General features: G+C 43.2%; 1 protein-coding gene across 4 annotated transcripts in view; it reads right to left on the minus strand.

The window, feature by feature from the left end:
- The window catches only part of GTF3C1 (general transcription factor IIIC subunit 1), a 79,089-nt gene that overhangs the window by 4,313 nt on the left and 50,195 nt on the right, over nt 1–24,581 (minus strand). For 2 of the 4 annotated variants that reach the window (XM_075010736.1, XM_075010738.1), the window contains 11 exons: nt 21,981–22,123; nt 17,527–17,608; nt 15,886–15,998; nt 14,686–14,748; nt 13,108–13,201; nt 5,484–5,656; nt 4,713–4,997; nt 3,089–3,342; nt 2,105–2,391; nt 941–1,607; nt 680–719 (listed from right to left, as the gene is read on the minus strand). In XM_075010736.1, coding sequence (XP_074866837.1) covers nt 680–719; nt 941–1,607; nt 2,105–2,391; nt 3,089–3,342; nt 4,713–4,997; nt 5,484–5,656; nt 13,108–13,201; nt 14,686–14,748; nt 15,886–15,998; nt 17,527–17,608; nt 21,981–22,123 — 2,201 coding nt within the window. Of the gene's footprint in view, nt 1–679; nt 720–940; nt 1,608–2,104; nt 2,392–3,088; nt 3,343–4,385; nt 4,619–4,712; nt 4,998–5,483; nt 5,657–13,107; nt 13,202–14,685; nt 14,749–15,885; nt 15,999–17,526; nt 17,609–21,980; nt 22,124–24,581 lie in introns of those variants that run through there. The other 2 variants (XM_075010737.1, XR_012647733.1) reach the window with 2 other exon arrangements.

Consider the following 24,581-nt stretch of genomic DNA (forward strand, 5'->3'; position numbering starts at 1 on the left):
AAACCACAGGGCCAGATTGTCACACAGGGCCTTGGCCATAAATTGCACTTTGTATCTGTGCCCAAAAATGATGCCTATTTTCACTCTCTTCATGGGTGGAATTCAAGGAAACAGCTCTTTTATGCCCTAAAAGGCTACACAAGACCCCTTTCACTGCATCGTGTGTCAACAGATCAACTGAAGCACCAAGTCCCCTAATTCAGCATCCTCAAGGTGATGGTCAGGTTCTTGACTGGAATCTACCATTCCAATATTGTGTTGTCCTAGACCCTCGCTTGAGGAAAGGGGGTTCAAGAGCTTTCAGTTTATTTGAGCCTGTGGTGGAGAGAAGACGATTACTTCTGTTCCTTCTGGTGATTGGAATTCGTTGGAACTTTCAGAAGTGCCCATGCCCCAGAGACATTTGGAATGGCCATGCTGAGAGACAAGGAGTCTGAGGTAACAAGGACAAGGTTGGAGAATTTGTCCCAGTTTCCAGAGCCCTTCCCTGCACTTGGAGATCACCAATGAATGGGAGACACATCCACTCTATTGCCAGGTAGCACTTTTCATTTCAGTATACATCTGTTTTTACAGCTGTTCATTTGCTAGTATATAGAATGTGTACACAATTTATTACAAAATAATTAAACAATATACGCTTCTTATTTAATGCTTCCACAGATTTCTCTTTACTCACCTCTCCCTTACTGCCTGGGATAGATCTGTCAGAGAATCTTCTGGGGAAAAATCAGAAAACATGTCATGAGCACCAGGAAAAAAAAAAAAAAAGGACATCCAGATTTTATGCTAACTGCTGCAAATCACTATTAATGAAAAAGCAGCAAGAGAAGTGTCTGTTTTCTGCTATCGCACATAACTATCAGGTTTGTGGCTAGTGACTTACAGGTAGAAGCTTATAGCTTTCTCACTAATCCAGAGCAATAAAATCCCTGCATACCTTTGCAGAGTTCATCCAGAGGCTGAGACGCATCATCAAGAGATGTGTTCAAAGCCATATCTTTGGCTGTATGTTCAAAGCTAGGGAGCTGCCTTTCCTCCTCATCAGCTGCAACCCTATTATCTACTGCAGTCTTTTGCTCTTCGGAATCGACTTTATCTTGCTCTTTATCAGTGACAGATTCTGGTGCGTGCGCAGGGGATTGCGCATAGTGTCCTGTCTTCCCTCCAAAAGGATCTGTTTCTACATGCGCAATTGACACCCCTTTCACCTCCACGGGCTCGGTTAAACTTGCATCCGGGGCTGTGTCACTTGCTGCTTCCGAAGAGCTCTTCATGTCCTGATGGACTTCGGTGCCATCTCGAAGCTCGCAGTGTACGGCCTTGAATCTTTTCCTTGCGGGCCCTTCGTCACTGACAAGAGGTCTTGAGGCTTTTCCAGGCTGTCTCTCTTCCCTGGAAGGCTCACATTCTTTCTCCGGCCCTTGCTGCTGAGAGGCCTGTAGCGAATCTGAGTGAGTGATGGAGTCTTCATCCTGTAGACTAGGACCATCACCTTTAGTCTTCAGACACAATGAATGCAAGAGCCAGGGCTTGGCAAAGGTCATTGCAACCAATCTTATGGTGTTCCCTCCCACTTCTAACACCTCTTCCATCTTGAGGAGGGCCTGAGCAAGAAACAGGTTTTATCTTTAGGTAGTGATGTGGAATACCAGTATGATGAAATAATCAAACCCACCTGGAATTCCCATCATTTAAACCCATCCCATAGCAAGAGTGTCTTGCCAAACTCTGCCCCTTCTCATTTTCCCTGTCCTATAGACTTAAAAATGAGGATAATTTCCATGTTTAAACTGAAACTACAGCAAAGATACTGAAATATTGCTGTTTACTTCAAAGACTGACCGTGGTGCCCTGTGAAGGGTGAAGTCACCAATCCAGCCTTTTCATCTACTGACAACATGTTTTCTGGTCTTCAGTGAAACAGACACAAGATGGACTAGATGAGATTGCTACTGGTTGTTGACTGGGAATCTCACTACTTCCTCTAAGTGACAAAATTTAGTAATTCTGTTCACATTTGTTTCACATGGAGATGTCCTTCCTATTCAAAAAGAATACTATGGAGTTCATACATATATTGGCAAAGGAGACATAACCCAACCTGGATATACTGCTGTAAACTCCTGGTGCGCTCAGCGTCAGCTTCTTTGTAGCAGTGGAACTGTTTACCCAGCTCTGTCTTGTCAATCCCGAAGTGGGAGGATGCCTCAATGGCATTACGGATCTCCAGGATGGCAGACACATCTTTGGAGCTATAACCATAACGCTCTGTACACTGGAGGACAAACTGATCTACGTCATAAGCGGCTTCCTGGACTTTTATCAACCTGGTAAAAGTGTCAGGGAGGCAGGAGAGTCCTACAACCATGTTGTCAACTACAGAAGGAACTGCAAAGTAAAGCAGAACAAGTGTATTAGTCTTGATGAAGACAGGATCTTCCTGTACTAACGTTACAGTAAACTGGATAACATAAGAATCAAAAATCTTTCCAGGATCCTCTGACAAGAAGTCTTTTCTCAGAATCTTCAATTAAAAATACAGCTCAGTGTTCCACAATCACCACTGAAAATCCCTTTTTCTATATGCCCTCCACACTTGTGTCTAAAAGGGGCTGCAGAAAAGGAACCAGCTTACAAAGGCTCTAAACTCCAGGCCAGTCTGAAATATCAGGGAAGGAGAGATTCGACTCTCACAATCTCTCTCTCTCTCTCTGGATCACACAGGAAATCCTGTACAGGGGCAGACAGACTGGTCCCTGGTGAAAAGGTCACCAGATAGCATGCACATTTGGCGTTCGGATTAATGATTACGCATGAAGTGGGTTACATGCAAGAAACTCAATTACCAAGGGAGCTGATCAAAGGAAGACGCATAATAAAACCACACAACCAGAAGAAATGAAACAGCTCAATAAGGAGTAAGAGAACAGAGGAAGAATCAGCAATTTGCTAAGTATAAAAGGAGATGATGATTGTGCATTAAAAAAAAAATCGACAGCTTCTAGCCCCGCCCCCCGAGTTTGCACGCACAGAATGACACCCATTCCACTTGGCTTTACTTGTTCACACACATACCCAGACTAACCTGGGGGACTGAGCCTTCCTGGCAGCGGGACGCATCTCAGCCTGGCCTTCACTTGGCAAGAATTGACCACGATATTGTCATTGGGGTTCAGATTGCGTGTGCTGACGATTCCTGGGGCACAGCACCCTCTCATGAGTAAGTAATTGGTATGAGATGCCTGGCGAGCTTTCACCTCTATTTTCCGTTTGTTTCCAGAGCTCTCATCCAAGTCATCATCTTCATCATAGTCGTCCTCAAGACCATCTTTTCCCAAACTGCAGGAAATGGACTGTTAATCTTTTGCCAGTCGCGTCCAAAACAAGATACTTTCTTCGATAATTATTTCATTTTAGATCAATTAAAAGGATTGATAATGATGAACACACATCACTACAGCAGTGCAGCATCCCAGCTGTGATTTTAACCACAATCAAAACACGAGGTTGCTGACCCAGTCAAACATATGTACTGCATTAGGCCTTTCATTATAAACATTAAGAAAGATCACATTCTGCTCCACATTCCAGTACGTTAGTCCATCTCAAAACACAGCCCACAGACCACCAATTTGATACAGAGCTGTTCAGAATATCCCACTGAATATCCCCTTTTTACTGTAAAAAGTAAAAAGGAGACGCAAGGAGGCTTGGAAGAAAGAACTCCCTTTTCTGTGAAGTTCTGATCTCTAACAACTAAATACATGAGGACGAGTATCAGAGAGGTAGCCGAGTTAGTCTGTATCTTCAAAAACAAGAAAACGTCCTGTGGCACCTTACAGACTACCAGGTATTTTGGAGCATAAGCTTTCGTGGGCAAAGACCCGCTTCAAGAGATGCATCTGACAAAGCAGGTCTTTGCCCATGAAAGCTTATGCTCCAAAATATGTTAGTCTATAAGGTGCCACAGGACTTCTTGTTTTTAAATACATGAGCTACATTATGGATCATTGAGAAGAACTCCCCCACTGAAAAAACAGGGCTAGGTCTGTATCTGATTTTCATTGCATTCATCACTCCTTTAGTTGCTTCACAGTATACCTTTGTATCCCATGTTCAGGGTATACATGATTCATGCTGTACATTGCTATTTTTATTAGAAACACTTAATGGCAGATCTTGCCTTTCCAACCCCTGCCTGGGCTTCTCACAGGGAAGTGACCGAATGGGTATTAGTTCTTTGGAGTCCAATCATTTGGTGCCACAGCAAATGCACGGGGTAAATACCCATCCAATAAATTTTTTTCCATACATAATATCATCAGCATTCAGCAGAGCCAAAACCCCCAAGGAAACGATAACAAAAAAACCCCAATACACACTAATTCCCTGAAATGAAAAGAACAGAACAACGGGATGCAACTGGAACAGCTAGGCTATCTTGTCCTGCTCGTCTCTGAAGATAGCGATCAAGTCTGCCTTCACCATAGATGTGTTCTTTCAGGATGACGTGGAAGTTAACACATGCCAGCGCTCAGATGAAAGACTAGATAGTGCTGTTAAGTCTTCAGGATGCTCCCTGAAAACATCCAACATTGCCACTGGAAAGCATGTGCTGAAATGCAGAGCAGAATGTTTCCTTATCTGTTATCAATCTCATTTGGCAAGTTACGCACAGCCCTGATTTGGATCAGAGCATCGGTGTTTACCTTTTGATGACTTCATTCTCCACCATGGTGCTGTCCACCACAACTATCTGGTCAGGGATTCGCACATCCACCGAAATGAGGCCCATGGAGAACAGGGAAAGAACAGCCACGCAGTGACCTCCAGGGCCATCCATCGGAAAAGCCAGCATGCCTGCCGAATCTTTGCCTTCTTGATCCTTGAATGAAAAGCTGTCTAGTTCATCTGATTTTCCAGCTTCCTTGAGCTTCTCTAGAAACTGGAAGGATTCTGTACAAATTGTACTAGGAAACCGCCACGTGAAGAATCTGTGTACAAAAATGAATGAAGATCCAGAGTTTGTCTTACTGGTGGAAATCTCCACAAAAAAAGCAGCAAAAAGCCCCAAAAGTAAATGCAGCAGTCTACATTCCAGGCTGCTGCAGAGTATTCCAGTGTAAAGGAAAGCCTCCATTGGCCTAACACTCAATGTAGTTTCCATCAGAAGGGGTGTGTCTAGAAGAAAATAGGCTTGGTTCCACACAGGTCGTCTCTGATCCTCAGCTGCCATTTCAGCTATGCTAACTTAAGCCTGGGGATAAGCTGAGCGTGCACATTTAAACAACCTTTACACCCTTAATTCCTGCTATGTGCTCTCTGGCCATAGCACAGGATCAGGTCCCCAGCTTCTAGGTCCTTGTTGTTTCTAGTTCCTTGTTAAGTAACAGTTATGTATTTTATCCTCTATGCAAAGATGCCAGGATCCATTACTGAGTTAACTGTGTACAGTACAGCAGACTTTTCTGGATGCTCACCTGTAGTAGCTTTGAGATAGTTGATATGACATAGGCACAAAGGGCAAAGCCCGGCTTTTTTTTGGACCCAGGGTATGATTAACCCGACGGCGATTAACCAAGCTTCTCTTCTGACATTCTAAAAAAGCCTTCACAAGAACGTCATCCTTGTACTCACGGTACAGCCGAAAAGTCTGTAACATACACAGTTTAAGAGCTAGATTAACAGTAGGACTAGATTTTAAAAATCCACATAGTACAGTAATAGTCCATCCAAATCAGAACAGCAAGTTAGAAAGAGACCAAATTCATCCCTCTCTGTCCTGAGGTCATTGTGAGGGAAGCATGATAAATAGGACAGCCAATACTGTGATACCAGAGTGAGATTTATGAGTCATCTCAGGAACTGGCCACATGAATTCTGAGCATTAGCTCTCTACTAATTCTCTAGACCAGCGATCTAGTCACTATCTCGTACAAAAATATTTTATGAGATGCACTATTTATGGAGAAACGTATACCCAACTATAACAAAGTTTCACTGGTCTGCTCAAGAAGCAAAGCAAATTTCATTTAATTTACATGGCGGTTTGCATGCATGGAAGAACCAGGAAATTGACAGTCCTTGTAAGCAAGTCTATGGGAGTTGTTTATAAATGGTCAGTGACATTCTGAATATGAAACCACGAATCAGAAACTACAGTTGAACGTAAGCTTAATGACAGAGAAACACATATATATTGCACTTACAGGCTTTCCTAGGAACCAAAATCAGTAAATTCCAGTAATGTGAACCAAATTCTACAGAACTGTGACAGCAGAGTGCTGGTTTGATATTTCAAAGATAAGGATTGAGACAAGCTCCTGTTGTTATTGCTCATTTAGGCTGTGTCTACACTTGGGACAAACTTTGAAATGGCCAAATTGAAGAATATTAATGAGGCACTGAAATGAACATTCAGCATCTCATTAGCATGCTGCCAGCTGCAGCACTTTGAAAGTGCCGCATTTCGCTTGTGGGCGGCTCGTCTACACGGGGGTCCTTTTGAAAAGGACCTGTGTAAATGAGCTGCGCGTGAGCGAAACATGGCACTTACAAAGTGCCGTGGCCGGCAGCATGCTAATGAGGCGCTGAATATTCATTTCAGTGCTTCACTAGTATTCTCCGATTTGGCCATTAGCACGGCTATTTTGCAGTTTTTCCCAAGTGTAGATGTATGCTTAATATTCTATATCTGCTTTTGTCACTGAAAAGATCACATCACTTTCAATCCACTTCAAATCTTACGTAAGAGATGCTTAAAGTGAATTGCAGACTAAACACCCTGGGGAGGCTTTCATATGCAGGTTCAGGCTGGCTTTTAGGCAGTCTGACGTGATGAGAATATAACTGTGTAAGATATGGAGCTGTGTAGCCTAAAACTCTCCAATCAGAAGGGAATGGGATAAAGATTTCTATCTACAGACAGGCCTGAAATCAGACTGGGAACTGCTGGAGTGGATCACCTGGGGGTGATGGGGAAGGAAAAAGGAAGGAAAATACAAGATCAGCTCCTGATAGGATTCCAGATTTCAAAAAAATCTGTATCTAGTTTTCTCATCATTAAAAGGATCTGCTCAAATATCTTTGTGGAATTTTTCATGCAGAAATACACCTCCTGCAAGCTGAGAGCCATGAACCAGTTTGAGCTTGGAGTGACAGAATGATGGAGAGCAGGGTTACCACTCTGAGCCTGAGCCACGAACACATTTATTCAGTCTGCTCACGTCTAAGATAGAAGAAGGACAGTTGTCATCCTTTGGAATAAGAAAATATGCACAGTAGAAGCCTCTACCCTTATATTCCGGAAAACCTTCTCTATTGTTCCTAGGTGAAGCAATAAGACCACGCTGCTGTTATAGGCTCTCATGAAAAGGATCCCTGAGAAGGGATAGGGAAACTATGGGCAATGATCTGCAAAATCCATCTGATGGTTGTCACGGCAGACCACACCCAGTTGAACGGGATGAAGGGCTTCTGAGTGTTCTGTTCTCTCCAGAGTGGGTCTGATAGAGCACTCAACTCACAACAATCTGCTGACATGTCGAAGCAGCAGCATGCATTGCCAGGGAAGAGGAAAGTTAGCACCTCACACTGTATGGTGCATGCCTTTTGACATCCTATTTCATCTGCCTGCAGTGCTATAATGGCGTGTACTGTCTCAGCCATGGCTGGGAATCATAGAATGCTAGGACTGGAAGGGACCTTGAGAGGTCATCAAGTCCAGCCCCCCGCCCTCATGGCAGGACCAAATACTGTCTAGACCACCCCTGATAGACATCTATCTAACCTGTTCTTAAATATCCCCAGAGATGGAGATTCTACAACCTCCCGAGACAATTTATTGCAGGGTTTGACCACCCTGACAGTTAAGAACTTTTTCCTAATTTCCAACTGAAACCTCCCCTGCTTCAGTTTAAGCCCATTGCTTCTTGTTCTATCCTCAGAGGCCAAGAACAACAAATTTTCTCCCTCCTCCTTATGACACCCTTTTAGATACCTGAAAACCGCTATCATGTCCCCCCTCAATCTTATTTTTTGCAAACTAAAGAAGCCCAGTTCTTTCAGCCTTTCTTCATTGGTCATGTTCTCTAGACCTTTGATCATTCTTACTGCTCTTTTCTGAACCCTTTCCAATTTCTCCACATCTTTCTTGAAATGGGATGCCCAGAACTGGACACAATACTCCAACTGAGGCCTAACCAGCGCAGAGTAGAGTGGAAGAATGACTTTGCATATCTTATTCATAACACATCTGTTAATGCATCCCAGAATCATGTTTGCTTTTTTTTGCAACAGCATCACACTTGTTGACTCATATTTAACTTGTGGTCCACTATGACCCCTAGATCCCCTTCTGCTATATTCCTTCCTAGACAGTCACTTCCCATTCTGCATGTGTGAAAATGGTTGTTCCTTCCTAAGTGGAGGACTTTGCATTTGTCTTTATTAAACTACATCCGGTTTACCTCACACCTTTTCTCCAATTTGCTTTTGGGCCCTTAATAATGTCCCTTTGAAAAACTGCCAACTCTCCTCTGTTGTTTTTCCCCTCAGTCTTGCTTCCCATGGGACCCTACCAACCAGCTCTCTGATTTTACCAAAATCCGCACTCCTGAAATCCATTGTCTCTATTTTGCTGTTCTCCCTTCTACCCTTCCTTAAAATTGTGAACGCCATGATTTCATCATCACTTGCCCCCAAGGTGCCTTCCACTTTCAGATTCTCAATCAGTTCTTCCCTATTTGTTAAAATCAAATCTAGGACAGCTTCCCCCTGGTATGTTTTTCAACCTTCTGAAATAAAAAGTTGTCTCCAATGCAGTACAAGAACTTATTGGATAGTCTGTGTGTTGCTGTGTTAGTTTCCCAATATATATCTGGATAGTTGAAGTCCCCCATCACCACCGAATCCTGGGCCCTGGATGATTTTGTTCATTGTTTCAAAAAAAAAAAAAAAAAAAAAAAAAAAAAAAAACAAACCCTCATCCACCTCTTCCACCTGGGTAGGTGGCCTGTAGTAGAGTCCTAGAGGGACATCACCTTTGTTTTTCACCCCGTTTAGCTTAATCCAGAGGCTCTCAACACATCCATTTCCTATATCCATCTCTGCCTCAGTCCAAGTGTTCACATTTTTAAAATATAAGGCAACAACTTCCTCCCTTTTTCCCCCATCTATCCTTCCTGTGCAGGCTGTACCCTTCCATACCAACATTCCAATCATGTGTGTTATCCCACCAAGTGTCTGTGATGCCAACAATGTCATAGTTGTATTTATTTAGTAGCACTTCCAGTACTTCCTGCTTATTACCCATACTTCTTGCATTTGTATTTAGGCATCTAAGATATTGATTTGATCTCGCCTCCCAGTTTTGCCCTGACCCTCCTTTTTCTCTGCCATTATAGCCTGTGCTCCCTCCCATTTCCGACCCATCTCCCAGGTCTCCATCTTCTCTACTTACCCATGGGTTTTGCTTCCCTGTCCCCGTTGAACCTAGTTTAAAGCCCTCTACACTAGGTTAGCCAATCTGTGTCCAAACATGGTCTTCCCACTCCTCAAAAGGTGAACACCATCTCTGCCTACCAATTCTTCCTGGAATAGCATTCTGTGGTCGAGGAAGCCAAAGCCCTCCTGGCAACACCATTTACATAGCCAGGCATTCACCTCCAGGATGCACCTGTCTCTGCCTGGGCCCCTACCTTTGACAGGACAGATTGAAGTGAATACCACCTGCACCCCAAACTCCTTCACCCGTACTCCCAGAGCCCTGTAGTCACTCTTGATCCACTCAGTGTCACACCTCACGGTATCATTAGTGCCCACATGGATGAGTAGCATGGGGTAATAGTCAGAGGGCCAGATAATTTCAGAAAGAGCAGACTTCGACTCCCTGAGAGAACTGATGAGCACGATCCCTTGGGAAACGAAGATGAAGGGGAAAAGAGTTCAAGAGAACTGGCAGTATTCTAAAGAAGTCTTCTTGAAGGCACAGGAACAAACCATCCCGCTGCATAGTAAGAAATGCAAACATGGTAGGCAACCAGCTTTGCTTAACAGGTAAATCCTTAGTCATCTTAAACTTAAAAAGGATGCATACAAGAAATGGAAATGTGGACAGTTGACTAAGGAGGAGTATAAACATACGGCTGGAGAATTCCGGGCAGTAATCAGGAAAGCGAAAGCACAATTGGAACTGCAGCTGGCAAGGGATGTGAAGAGTAACAAGAAGGGTTTCTACAGGCATGTTAACAATAAACAGGTTATCAGAGACGGTGTGGGGCCATTACTGCATGAGGGAGGCAGCCAAGTGACAGATGATGTAGGAAAAGCTGAAGTACTCAATGTTTTTTTTGCCTCAGTCTTCACAGACAAAGTCAACTTCCACATGACGGTCCTAGACAATGCAGTAAGGGAAGGTGGAGGGCAGCCATCTGTGGGGAAGGAACAAGTTCTGAGCTATCTAGAAAAACCAGATGTACACAAATCCATGGGTTTGGATTTAATGCACCCCAGGGTACTGAGGGAATTGGCAGAGGTCCTTGCTGAACCTTTGGCCATTATCTCTGAAGACTCTTGGAGATCGGGGGAGGTATCAGATGACTGGAAAAAGGCAAACGTAGTGCCCATCTTTAAAAAAGGAAAGAAGGACAATCCAGGGAACTATAGACTGGTCAGCCTTACCTCAGTCCCTGGGAAAATAATGGAGAGAATCCTCAAGGAATCCATTTCGAAGCACTTGGAAGAGGGGAAAGTGATCAAAAGTAGTCAACATGGATTCACCAGGGGCAAGTCCTGCCTGACCAATCTGATTAGCTTCTATGACGAGGTAAAAGGCTCTGTGGACAGGGGAAAGTCAGTGGATGTGATATACCTTGACTTCAGCAAAGCTTTTGATATGGTCTCCCACAACATTCTTGTCCATAAATTAAGGAAATATGGACTGGATCCTTGGACTATAAAATGGATAGAAAGCTGGCTTGATGGTCAGGCCCAACGGGTAGTGGTCAATGGCTCTATATCTGGATGGCGGTTGGTTTCAAGCAGAGTGCCACAAGGCTCTGTTCTGGGGCCTGTGTCATTCAACATCTTTATTAATAACCTGGATGAGGGACTGGATTGCACCCTCAGCACATTTGCAGATGACACAAAACTAGGGGGAGAGGTAGATACGTTAGAGGGTAGAGAGAGAATCCAGAGCAATCTGGATAAATTGGACGACTGAGCCAAAAGAAATCTGATGCGGTTCAACAAGGAGAAGTGTAGAGTCCTGCACCTGAGGCAGAAGAATCCCAAGCATTGTTATAGGCTGGAAACTGACTGGCTCAGCAGCAGTATGATGCAAAGGGACCTAGGGGTTATGGTGGATGAAAGGCTGGATATGGGTAAACAGTGTGCCCTTGTAGCCAAGAAGGCTAACAGCATTCTAGGGTGCATTAGGAGGAGCATTTCAAGCAGATCTAGAGAAGTAGTTATTTCCCCTCTATTTTGCACTGGTGAGGCCACATCTGGAATACTGCGTCCAGTTTTGGGCCCCCCCCAAGCATAAAAAAGGTTGTGGATTTGCTGGAGCAGGTTCAGCGGAGGGCAACAAAAATGATTAATGGGCTGGAGCACAAGACCTATGAGGATAGGCTGAGGGATTTGGGCTTGTTTAATTTACAGAAGAGAAGACTTAGGGGTGATTTAATAGCAGTGTTCAACTTCCTGAAGGGGACCTCTAAAGAGGAGGGTGAGAATCTGTTCTTAGTGGTGTCAGATGGCAGAACAAGAAGTAATGGTCTGAGTTGAAGAGGGAAAGGTGTAGGTTAGATATTAGGAAAAACTACTTCACCAGGAGGGTGGTAAAGCATTGGAAGGCATTGTCTAGAGAGGTGGTGGGCTGATCCTGTTTGAAGCAGGGGGCTGGACTAGATGACCGCCTGAGGTCCCTTCCAGCCTTGTGATTCTGTGATGATCCTCGACAACACCTCCATAACATCTTGGATATGGGCCCCCAGCAGGCAGCATACCTCCTGAGATAAAATGTCAGGGCGACAGATGGGCGCCTTTGTCCCCCTCAGAACAGAATTGCCAACCACCACCATTCTATGTTTCTTCCTCACAGTGGTGGCAGCTGACCTGCCAGCCTTGGGGGTACAAGGCTTCTCCTCTGCTGTACGGGGTGATTCCTTGTCTCCTGTATCAAGTACAGCGTAACGGTTTCCTAGTACCACGGTGGGAGGGTTGGGAGCAAGGGTGGAACACTGCCTGCTGCCAGAAGTAACCAGCTGCCAGTGTCCATCCTGAGCCATCTCCTCCACCACCAGTGGTGGGTCAGCAGTCCTGTGTACTGGGACAGCTACCTCAGCTACCATCTCCACATAAATACTGTCCAGAAATTGTTCATGGATTTGGATACTCCTCAACCTAGCCACCTCTTTCTGTAGCTCTCCCATCTGCTGCCTGAGAGATTCCACCAGCAGGCACCTTTCACATTGGATGCTCACCGCAGCCTGGATATCAGTAAGTGGGAATTGCAAGGCACAGTCCTTGCAAAACCACACCAGGATCTACGTAGAGGCATCCATGGTCAGGCAGTCTGTCTGGCTACAGGCACCGGCAGAGGAGACAGAAGCAGTGCTGGCAGAGGTATTGCGGGTCCTCCTGACCATTGTAGGCCTCCCTCTGTTAAACTCCCTCTTAGACTCCCCTGTCTGCAGCCCCCTGTCCGCCTCACTCCCCTGGAATGGCTCTTGCAGTATGAATAAGAGTATAGATCCCCAGGGAGTGCAGGTAGCACATTCAGCGAGTGAGGATTGTTGTCGGTCCTCTTGATGAACAGCCTTCTGCCCACCAAAGACAAGTCTTTGAGCATAGCCCTGGGCTTTAGGAGAGAACTGAGGAATCTGTGCAGATGCCTTGCTCTTTATGCCCTTATATGGGAGCATAAGGTGGTACAGGGTACATGTGTGGCCCCCTCATGGACACTGCTAATCAAAAATATTTGGTCTTGTGTGCATGGGGTGCACCTACAGTGGGGTCCACAATGACAAGCTTGAAGAATTTTCAGTTCTATTGCAATATGTTGCAGAAAATAAGAACTAAAACCAAAAAACCATACTGTACCTGAAATGATTGGCAGGACTTCATTTGATTATCTGAGAGTGCCAGAGTGCTCTGAATCAGGTTCTGGAGCACCAGGAAGTGGATATCATAGATACTGAAAGAAAGCAATTGTATTATGTTACATATGGCATTCTGAGCACGAAACACCCAAACACCAAACTAACACAGTAATATTTAAATGGAATGTTTGCCTCTACGGCACACATATGCATGCATACAGTTTGTTATCCACAGTCTCACTCTGTTTGGGTTCCTAATGATATGGGGACATTTCCTGACCTTTTACTCTTTGTTTTTTCAAGAACTTTATATGTGACAAGGATAGTTGGATCCCAAGTCCTCTCAGTCAGCAGATGATGACAGTGATCAAAAGCCATAAGAGGACGTCACATACCCACTTAGAAGGATCTAGCTATCTCCTCTCTTTCATTTGGATGCTTCAGAAACCATATGCATAACAAAAACACACTGACATCCTACTTTAACGAGCATACCATGTCAGTGATCTTTAAATGACTCACAATAACCACTGGGTACCAACATTGAAGAGAATTAGCAGATGGGGAAGTTCTCTCTCTCTCTCTCTAATTTATACCTGTTCAGAAGCTTGGGACTTTCCAACAATGTTTACAGACTGACAATACAGGGGAATTAGTACACAACTGCTGCCTCTAATACCTTTCCGCCAAAGGCCACAGTAGCAGAAGTAGGCACTACTGTGCTTTACAAACAAGAGGGATTTAATACTACGTATGACACCATTCCTTAGACCAAATGCAGAAGATTAATTTGGGGACAGAGCCTGGCGTAATTAGACAAATTTAATAAACAAAGAATGTAAGATGACTATCCGGAGAAGGCTTTTTGCAAATGAAATGGGCCAGGTGATAGAAGTGTCTTCCAATGAAAGGGGTAGCTTTCCCCCTCAAACTTGGCAGCCAGAAAACTAAAATGGACAAAACTCTGGCAAGCCCAACAGGGGAAGTTCTGCTTTGACAGGGAGATGGAAGGTCAGATACCATGTCATGAACACACTATAAACACCTCAAGACACTGTGGAAGCTTAAACTGGTAAAAATTGGTAGTGGCAGCATGACACGTGTGCTCCATGATCTGCGCAGGCTGCCTGCTGATTTTTGGACACAATTAAAGCTGTTGGTTTTGATTAACAAAGCCCTGAAAGGCCCTGAACCTTACTTATTTAATAGGTTACCTCTCTCCTTGTGACACATTGCTGCAGGTATAATCAGCAAAGGTACTTTAGTTGGATTCCCATAGATTTTAAAAAGAGAGGGAGCTGATGGTAGACTGCTCTCAGCCTAGCTTGCTTCTTTGTCTGAAACAGCTTGGACCTGGACTGCCTGGCAGGGCATTCTGCAAATTCATCTCTTTACTGCTCAAGCTTTTGTTAGGTTTAGAATCCTGTCAGCAGTCTGTGGCTATGCCCACAGTCTTAACGCAAGCAACGCTCAGTATTTTTATCCATCTTTGTCCTATAACCCATGAAAAGACTATTCCTCTCACTTTCAACAAGAGCCCACGATAACTCAGGAAAAGGTCTCTGTAACTACCACTCACGTGATCAGAGCATCCTGTTCGATGCTTTGATTTGTTTCATCTCCAATGGCCAAAACTCTGAATCTGGTTAAGAGAATAAGAAGAAAACAGTTAATACACAAAGTAGTATGCCCAACATCACATACAGGGCCCCTGATTTTGTATTAACTCTTGAAACGCTGAGGCTGATATTTGTTAATTTTGACACACAACCTACTAAAGCAATGTTTGGGAGCCACCTTTCCTGGAAGACCTCACAGAGGACTGAAAGAGCCATGGAGATGAATTCACCTGTCTTCAAGAAGCTGTTTGTCCATGCCCAGACTGAAGCACACAGGAAGGAAGCAGCACAGAGCCACTATCTATGCTGTGGATTCAAAATACTTCTGTCTATAGTGCTGGTGTATGGGAAGAGAGAATTTTTGTACTGGACAGGTAACGCATCTGCTCCTATCACGTGATGTGCACGAGTGAAAGGACTTAAATGTTATTGGGGGCTAGAATGTCTAGTTCCCAGTGCCAGTGTTTTCCACAGACATTCAGCTCGCCTCAAAGTCAGGGAAGTTATGGAGGTGACGCACTTTGGGTCCCTAAGAGGAAAATGTTCATGGTTAGCTACCTAAATTCCCCATCTGTACATGGACACACTGATACTTATCAATCCTTGTAAAGTGCTTTGCAATCCATGAATGGAAAGTGCCATATAGGTGCTAAGTATTACTATTACAGAAACTAGGGATATGATTTGTCTAATCTTTTAGGTAGCAACATTAATACTTCATGTTTATTATTTAATGGTGATACCAATTACAAATCACAATGTAAAATCATACCACAATGTGAGCAAAACAGTGAATGGCTTCTAACAGTTATCTTTTGTAGTCACACAGGGCACATCTAGGCACTCAATATGTTTTGTCTAATAGCAAAGTTAAAGACATTCATGCAAACAGTCTAATAAAAATTTTCGGTATAAAATGCAGATTAATAAAGCAGTAACATTAAATATCCAGTGAATTAATGAGAGTAATTTAAAAAGTAAAATTGCTATATCAGAAGTGTATGTTAATAAGCAACTTTTATTTGGAAACTGAACAGAAAAAAATTTTGTTAACAGGATTCCAGGTGCCCTCAAAAAGTGTGAAATTCTTGACAAGAGATTCTACAGCTGGTCTTGATCTCACCTTTGCATATGGCATGAAAACGTTTTAAGTAAAATACCTGCAATACAGCTCCTGCAATGTATCTGGAATTTCGAGTGTGGGATTCCCTAGGGTTGAACTGAATTTCTCTTTAAGTCTCTCCACAAACTCTTTAAACTCTTTTGCACACACCTTTCAAAACAAGAGATTGAAATATTAAACACTTAACTGGTATGTTTCCTACCGTGGAAAGGGGAAGCAAGACCTCCCTATTTCATGTTTGTAACTGGAAGACCTACTGCAAACAGGAAGAGAAATTTATGAATTAGCAAGTAGGGAAAGTAGCACAGTAAACAAGCTGGGATAATGTGTCATTATTTAAGGGATGCTGTTTCATAATTCTGAGTAAACAACATACAATGTACATATTGACAGTGCATTCTCTAAAAACACTCTCTCTCATCCAGTATGACAGCCTTCTCAGAAGAGCCCTGATATACATCTCACCTGTACGCAGATTTTTTATACATCAGCCACGCTGTGTAGATAATCATACCATGAATTTATGGGATTCCACTACGTGTCTCATTACAGAAATCAGGTCTGGCTTCTCAAAGCATTACTAGAAAGAGCCCTAGTATATTGCAAGGGATTGCTGATCCAAATGTCCACTTGGGTCCAGAGAAAGACAGGCAAACACAGACACAGCAGGGCAAGAAACAGAGAGAAACAAACCAGTTACAGTTGGAGACAAAGGAAGGTGAAAATGGCAGACGTTAAGCAAAGCCCCTCTCTCCTCTTTGTTATGGAGGCTGACTGCAGAAATGAAAGGCAGGAAGGTACCAGCTCACAGTTTGCTGAAAAAGAAAGTTCTACCTTTGTAGGTTTTCCATTCTGTAACTTCTAATTTGTTTTTTCTTTCAGCAAAGGAGGAAGTGCGTGAGCAAGAAAGGTAGTATTGTCTTCTGCAGGCTGTATACTGTGGTGGCACAGTCAGGTAAGCAGGCTTTTACGCTGAGGCATAGTGCTGTTTAACGAGCATCCCCTCAGAAGGCAAGCATCAGAAAACCAACTCACACGCCCTTCAGCGTGCACGTCACAGGCTGTGGCCTCTCTCCTGACTTCTAGCCATAGTATTCAGTAGTTCTATAAATTAATGTTTTTAAACAAAAAAGTAACAATGGTTGAAATCAAAACAAAAATGCGTTGATTGGCCCATTCGGAACATTGTTTTTTGAATATCCACTTGCAAAAAGGAACAAAAAAGTTTGAAATGACTTTTCGTCATAATCTGGGAAAAAATTCAAACTTTTGAAAACTTTCATGGGAGAGGTAAACCATTTCCCACTCAGCTCTACCTAGCTAGTACACGAGGAGAGTGGTGGGGGAGTTGACACCAAATGCATAAGCAGTGGAAGCATAAATTGGCCTAAGGAAAAACTAGCTTTTAGGATAACTTAGTGGTATAGACTGCACGCTAGGCATCCAAGGGCTAAGGCAGGTTCTCTTGTTGCCCAGCAGTGCTGCTTTCTTGCTATTTGGCAGATTAACTATGTCCACCTAATTCCCAGACTAGCAGTGATGTGGAGCCTGAGTCTTTTCTCAAGAGACTGACAGCACAAAGGGAAGGACAAAAGTTGAGTCATAGGAATCCAAATACAATTCCATGGAAATATTATGTTAACAACTCTGTTTCCTTTTAGAATCTCTCCCCTCTTACCTGCGGGTCTTGGTAGTTACTTTCCCTCTTCATGAAATCTTCAATAAGAGCTTTATCTTGGTAAACTTCAGCAAGGCAAACTCTGCAATGAAAAAGCATAGAAAATAGTTTTCAGAATTCAGCGTGGATCACAATTCACAACTAGTGTCAGAAAACATGCACACAACCGTTCATTTGGTTTGCCATTTCTGTGCATCCTGCAGTGCAGTAGAGAAAAAGTCTGCCTACTGGATCACACACGTGCTGATGTCTTCTCTGCAGCTAACCAATCCCTATACCTTCATCTAAGACCTAAGTTCACTTTCGTAGGAGAAGGTTCCCCATAATGTCGGCATGCTAGCATGCAAAAATAAGAGAAGGGGTATAATAGGATTCCATCACCTCTTGGGAACAAAAAGGGAGAGTCAAGTAACACTGAGTCTGGACAGAAGAGGGAGAGGGAGCCTGAAAAAATGCATGTCTCTAGAAGTCTTGTTGCAGCTTTGTTGATCCCAGGACATTAGAGTCTCAAGGTGGGTGAGGTAATATCTTTAATTGAACCAGCTACTCTTGGTGAGATACACAAGCTTTCAAGCTTACATAGAGCTCTTCTTCAGGTCTAGGAAATGTATGTGGAATGTCGTAGCTACAGACAAGGTGGAACAGACTGTTTAGTGTAAGTAGTTAACAGATCTGAAGAAGAGCTCTGGAAGTTGGTTCAATTACAGATATTACTTCACCCACCTTGTCAAGTATCAGAGGGGTAGCCGTGTTAGTCTGGATCTGTAGAGCAACGAAGGGTCCTGTGGCACCTTATAGACCTGTTAGTCTATAAGGTGCCACAGGACCCTTCGTTGCTTCACCCACCTTGTCTCTCTAGCTCCTCAGTCTAGTTCCACGGTGTCCAATATGCTCCCTGTCGACCACATGTGGCAAACAGGGAAGCAGATTGTGGTGATAGCAGCTCAGTGGTTCAGGAGAGCTGCACACATGGGGAACCCCTCCCCACATGCACCCCACCACATGGTGGGACAAGCGCGTGGCAGAGGTGGCTTCCTCTGTCCCTGGTGGCGCAGTGGCTCAGGCGGCAGCTCGTGCTGCACGGCTCCAGTGAATAAGCTGGGGGGAAGGGGTGGCTTGGCTGGTGGGGAGGGTGGCCTGGCTGAGTAGGGGGAGCGGCAATCCAGTAAATTTCTCTTAGACACCACTTGTCTAGTTCATCTGAAACTTTGGAATCCCAGGAAACACTTCTACTAGAATGGTAGGCAGTCACGAATAAATTAAGTTTTTATTTTAGCAGAGCACATTTGTCCTTCTGGTATGTCCCTACATCTCAGAGACAAATGACAAGGGACAGCAAATGATAATGAGGAAAGATTAAGAATTTGCTCACAAGGTTACATGGAGCTCACTAGATCGTCAAATCAAAAACCAGATTAACCACAATATCACCAGTAAAATGCACAGATGGCCACTGATGGCTGTTGAAGTTCAGTGCCAAGCCTGGCGGTGGTCAAGAATAGGAAAGATTAATTTAAAATCCAAGAAAGAGATGGGTGCACCTGGAGCTAAATTTGATTTTAATAAGTTCAGGCCAGGCTTCCCAAACTTTGTATAGTTGGGACCTGATTTTTTTCAGTACCCTTTCTGCAGCCCCAAAATATAAATGCATATAATAAAAATGAATGAAATACGAATACATTTTCACTGTTTATTATTTATTCACAATAATACTACTATATAATAATATGAATCTTGATATAAAATACTAAAGTGCCTACCTTATTGTTATTACCTTAATTACAATTTAACCAGTAGAATTTTAACAGTTGTAAAGTTTGTTTATTTATAATTTAATGAGCTGAATATGTCATTTATTATATGTGCACTTCATAGCTTTTAAATAACTAAAAAGAGAACTAACTGGAAAGGTGATGTTGTTTTGCATCATATAGCAACTTTGTGTCAGGAGCAAAAGAAGGAAGCTTTATCCTCAAATCTGGTTCTGCATTCAATCTATTTCTATATTTATTTTTGAAGAAAATCAAAGACGAGAAACTAGTTTCACACTTATATGTCATGATGAAAGGCGTTAAGAATTTGACTGCTTTCTCGGATAAATTTGAATATTCGTTTCTACAACTCAACCAAGGAGAGTTTATCAAAGTTCTCTTAAGGCAGAGTCACAAGAAAGTTCAATTAATGAATACGCTTCTGATGCATTCACTTGTAATATTTCTTCATTTTCTGTTTCAACAGTAAACGGATTCTTAATCCGCATTTCACTGGCGTCAATTGAAGGAAAATATTCATTAAAGCTTGATGTTAGCTCCAAGAGATGTTCTTTGATTGCTGCAGAAATCCCATCTGAGATTAGTTTAATCATATTTTTCTTGTAATTCAGTTAAAGTACAAAAATATTTAAAATTTCTCTTGTTAACTTGTTATGCCCATAAACAAAGTTTTGAAATTGTTGCTTCAGCTTTTTTGTGAACTTTGAAAATATTAACTTTAGTGCCTTGTAAATTCAGACTTAACTCATTTAAAAGACAAAATGTCACATAAGCAAGCCCCCACTGTTAACCAATCAAATGCATGAAACCACTCATTAAATTTAAACATAACATCTTTTGCTGACGGAGGGTGCTGCTCCAAGAACAATAAAACTTAATCTTTTATTTCCAAGAGTCATTTCAAAATGTTTCCTTTCAATAGCCATCAAACCTCACAGTGTAATAAGAGATGTTCATTTTCACTTCCTAATTCTTTGCACAAAGCAGCAAAGATTCTGGAATTCAAAGGACGAGATTTTTATATAAACTTCACACATCCCTGAAGCGTTGAATTCAGAAGCGATGGCACTGTTTTTACAGCTAGTGCCTCTCTGTGAATACTACAATGCACCAATGCACAATCTGGCACTATAGCTCGAATTCGCAGGAAAAGCCCAGTGTGAGACACTGACATTGCTCGAGCCCCATCACTGCTCAGTCCAACACATTTTTGCAGTCAATATTGCTTTGAAGAATAAAACTATCGATTAGCTTAAAAATTTCGTCAGCCGTTGTTCTTCTTCTCGTCCCTGGGGCTCCAGGCAAGGAGTGCCCGCGGCTGCTGCTTCTCTGGGGCTCCGGGTGGGGAGCACTGGCAGCTGCCGCTTCCCCAGGGCTCCAATATGGTATTTGCGAAATACAAAGTTCGCGAGGGTTCTCAACACCAAACCCCCGCGAACACTGCGACCCTACTGTATTTTCTAAGGACCAGAACCAGGCCATGGACCACACTTTGGGAAACGCTGAGTTAGGGGATAGCTCTGTGAGGAGGACACAGAAAGTGATGCTTGGAGAGCATATCGGGTCATTAATTTATCATGATGATGAAATCTCATCGTACACTGGATGGTAACTAATCAAGGAAGTATTATATTTGGTTCCAGAGTGAAAGTTTATCTAACCAGCGTACCAACAAAATCACTCTATGATCTGGTAGCAACCAGTTAAAAACAGAAGGCTGGAGGCAGCAGAAATGAGAATACTCTGAAAGATGGCAGGTGTAAAGCGGAATGTTTTAAAGACAAGTGAAGTTAGAAGTGAAAGCACACTGTAACATCCACGTTGAAAAGATTATAGTGGCAAGGAACCTGGAGAAGACAAACAGAGCGATTCAGTGCTAAAGCAAAAAATGCAAACCAACGTCATTTTGACTCAGAGACTAGACCACTGAATAGATGGGGGGACACTGTGTGCAGGAACAGAGCAGGTAGTGTCACCTAGTGAGATTACCTGATTTCTAATCACAAGACCCTGTATTCAGTTGCTTACAGCTTTGTCAAACTTCAAGCTCAAGCTGATTTTTTTTTTTTTTTTAAAAGAGTTTCAGTACCACCTGTGTTCGCTGTGGGCTAAGCGCTTGGGTGATTCAGGTGCTGTCCAGATGATTAGCAGAGCCACCCACACTAGGAAGCATCTGTTTCTATGGAAGGTGCACATCTGCACAGGCCTTGGTACGCATAAAATTTATTCTGCCCAGGGATGGAAAAATTACAGGAAACACTATACTATCAAAAAAAATCAGAAACAGGTATCAGGAAAGTCTGTTTATAAAGTTACTAGTGTTGGTGAGAGACACAAGGAGTTTATAAAGTAAAAGTTCAAGTGCCCCAGAATATGACCTAGGTTATGGTAACCTTTAATGAGGCAGAGTAAGACTGTGGAACTCGAAATGATTGCGCAGCACCAAAAATCCTTGCACCCCAAACTTTGACTGCACTACGAGCAGCGTGTCTGCTTCTCCCTCATGATGTCACAGATCACATCGCATTCCAGATTAACTTGCAGAAAGATGCAAGGAGGACGACACTGGAGAGCAGTATTAATATGATTTGTGGGAGGGGGCAGGAATTCAAGTATGAAGGAATGAAATCCTTAACGTCATTCATAAGAACTTGGAAAGACAAAAAAAAAAAAACCACTTACTTATAATTAAGATAAGTTTGTGGGTTTTTGACAATGTAGCGAGCTCTTCGTCCAACAGAAAGAGAAGTTTTATCTAAAGATTCTTCAAAGCTGGAATGCATGATATCTCGGACAACCTGCCACGGAACAAATGGGCCTTTCACCTAGATCAATACAAAAAGAAAGCGAAAGCTCAGCTTACTCTGACCTGAAGGTATGCAAGTTATGGCTTGTATTAATAAAAACCATTAGAAAAGAGGCAGCATTCCCATTCTGCATACTCCTCCAACACACATTTCTCACTGTCCCAAGACATTCATCTTTGATGCTGGGATTTTCCATGTTTGCTCTGCTCCACAAGTGAAATTTGCTTGGAAAATGTGAGCAAAGCCCCTTTAGCAATTTAGAATTCCACTGGGACTTCAACATCTTTCACCCCAACATCAACCTCAGCCTGGAACAGTCCACACAGGAGATCCACTTCCTGGACACCACGGTGTTCATACATGATGGCCACATCAATACCACCCTGTACTGTAAGCCCACTGATCGCTACACCTACCTTCATGCCTCCAGCTTCCATCCCAGACACACCACACGATCCATTGTCTCCAGCCAAGCACTAAGATATAACCACATTTGCTCCAACCCCTCCGACAGAGACAAACACCTACAGAATCTCTACCAAGCATTCTTGAAACTGCAATACCCACCTGAGGAAGTGAAAAAACAGATCAACAGAGCCAGACGTGTGCCACAAAGCCTCTTACTACAGGACAAGCCCAAGAGAGAAGCCAACAGAACACCACTAGCCATCACCTACAGTCCTCAGCTAAAACCTCTACAGTGCATCATCGAGGATTTACAACCCATCCTGGACAATGATCCCCCACTTTCACAGGCCTTGGGAGGCAGACCAGTCCTTGCACACAGACAACCTGCCAACCTGAAGCAAATCCTAACCAGCAACTATACACCGCACCACAGTCACTCTAACTCAGGGACCCATCCATGCAACAAACCTCGTTGCCAGCTCTGCCCACATATCTACACCAGCAACACCATTACAGAACCTAACCAGATCAGCCACACCACCGTGGGTTCATTCAGCTGCACATCTACCAATATAATTTGTGCCATCATGTGCCAGCAATGCCCCTCTGTTATATACATCGGACAAACTGGACAGTCTCTACGTAAAAGAATAAACGCACACAAATCAGATATCAGAAATGGCAATATACAAAAACCCGTAGGAGAGCACTTCAATCTCCCAGGCCACACAGTAGCAGACTTAAAAGTAGCTATCCTACAGCAAAGAAATTTCAGGACCAGACTCCAAAGAGAAATTTCTGAGCTACAATTCATCTGCAAATTCGATGCCCTCAGCTCAGACTTAAATAAAGACTGCGAATGGCTGGCTAAATACAAAAACAGCTTCCCCTCCCTTAGTGTTCACACCTCCAGATCAACTGCTGGTAGTAAGCCTCACCCTTGCTGACTGAGCTAACCTTGTTATCCCCACCTTTCCTCTGGCTTATTTATACCTGGCCCTGCAGATTTCCAAGACCAGCATCTGATGAAGTGAGTCTGTGCTCACGAAAGCTCATGCTCAAAACTTTTCTGTTAGTCTATAAGTTGCCACAGGACCCTTCGTTGCTGTTACAGATCCAGACTAACATGGCTACCCCTCAGATATTTAGCAATTTGTGAGATATGGAAGAGCACATAATTTACTTAAACAGTATAAAGCACAGGCCAGAACTTTAAAAATATTGTAGGAGGAGCTATGGCACTTCCTACTGAGATTACACCACACTTCAATTTATAAAACAGTTGCTTATAACTTTGCCACTTTCATTTCAACTGAAATTTTCAGTGTTGGGTGTTTGCCTCTGGAGGAAACTTTAGCCAAAATCATAGCTGTGTCTGGGAAAAAGCTTCGAGAGAAATAGCATGTTTTGCTCACGTTAAAGAATTCGGCTGACTTCTTCCTTCAATAGCTCTAGCACCCCCATTCTTTGGAGCAATGACTCAAAAAATGGCAGGTGGTGAACACTGCATCGGATGCATCTTTTCCCATCCGGTAAAAATCCACCCACATTTACCCAAGTTATACACCTCTGAAAAATTGCAATTTGCACATGCCCAAAAGACACTATGGGAATTTTAGCAGCTAAAATCCCTCAAGATCTCATCCTGCACTGAGCAGGGCCTTTCCCAGGGCTGAGGAGGACCCTCTGAAATTGAAGCTCAGAGTTCTGTGGGCTATGCAAAGTCTGGACACCGAAAGTGAGACTAAGGTACGCTTGATCTCTCCATGTCCCATGCTGAGCCCAGGCAGAGCAGCAGATGAAGTAGTCTGATTTGAATGCAGAGACAAAGGCCAGATCGGTGGCGGGGATGGTTAAATATGCTAGGCTAAAGAGCCGCTGAAGGAAATAGGGGAACGGTACGTCTGAACAAACCAAGCTCTGTTTAATGACAGCTCAGTTTGCTTCATGACTTGCCCCTCACATGCATACTACAGAAAAACCTGCTTTCCTTGCTACCTTCACCTCACCCGCAATGCTGTTAGTAACATCTCCCACATGCATCTGAAACATTATAATACGCAATATG

Source organism: Carettochelys insculpta, chromosome 16 (genome assembly GCF_033958435.1).
Source record: "Carettochelys insculpta isolate YL-2023 chromosome 16, ASM3395843v1, whole genome shotgun sequence".
NCBI lineage: Eukaryota > Metazoa > Chordata > Testudines > Carettochelyidae > Carettochelys > Carettochelys insculpta.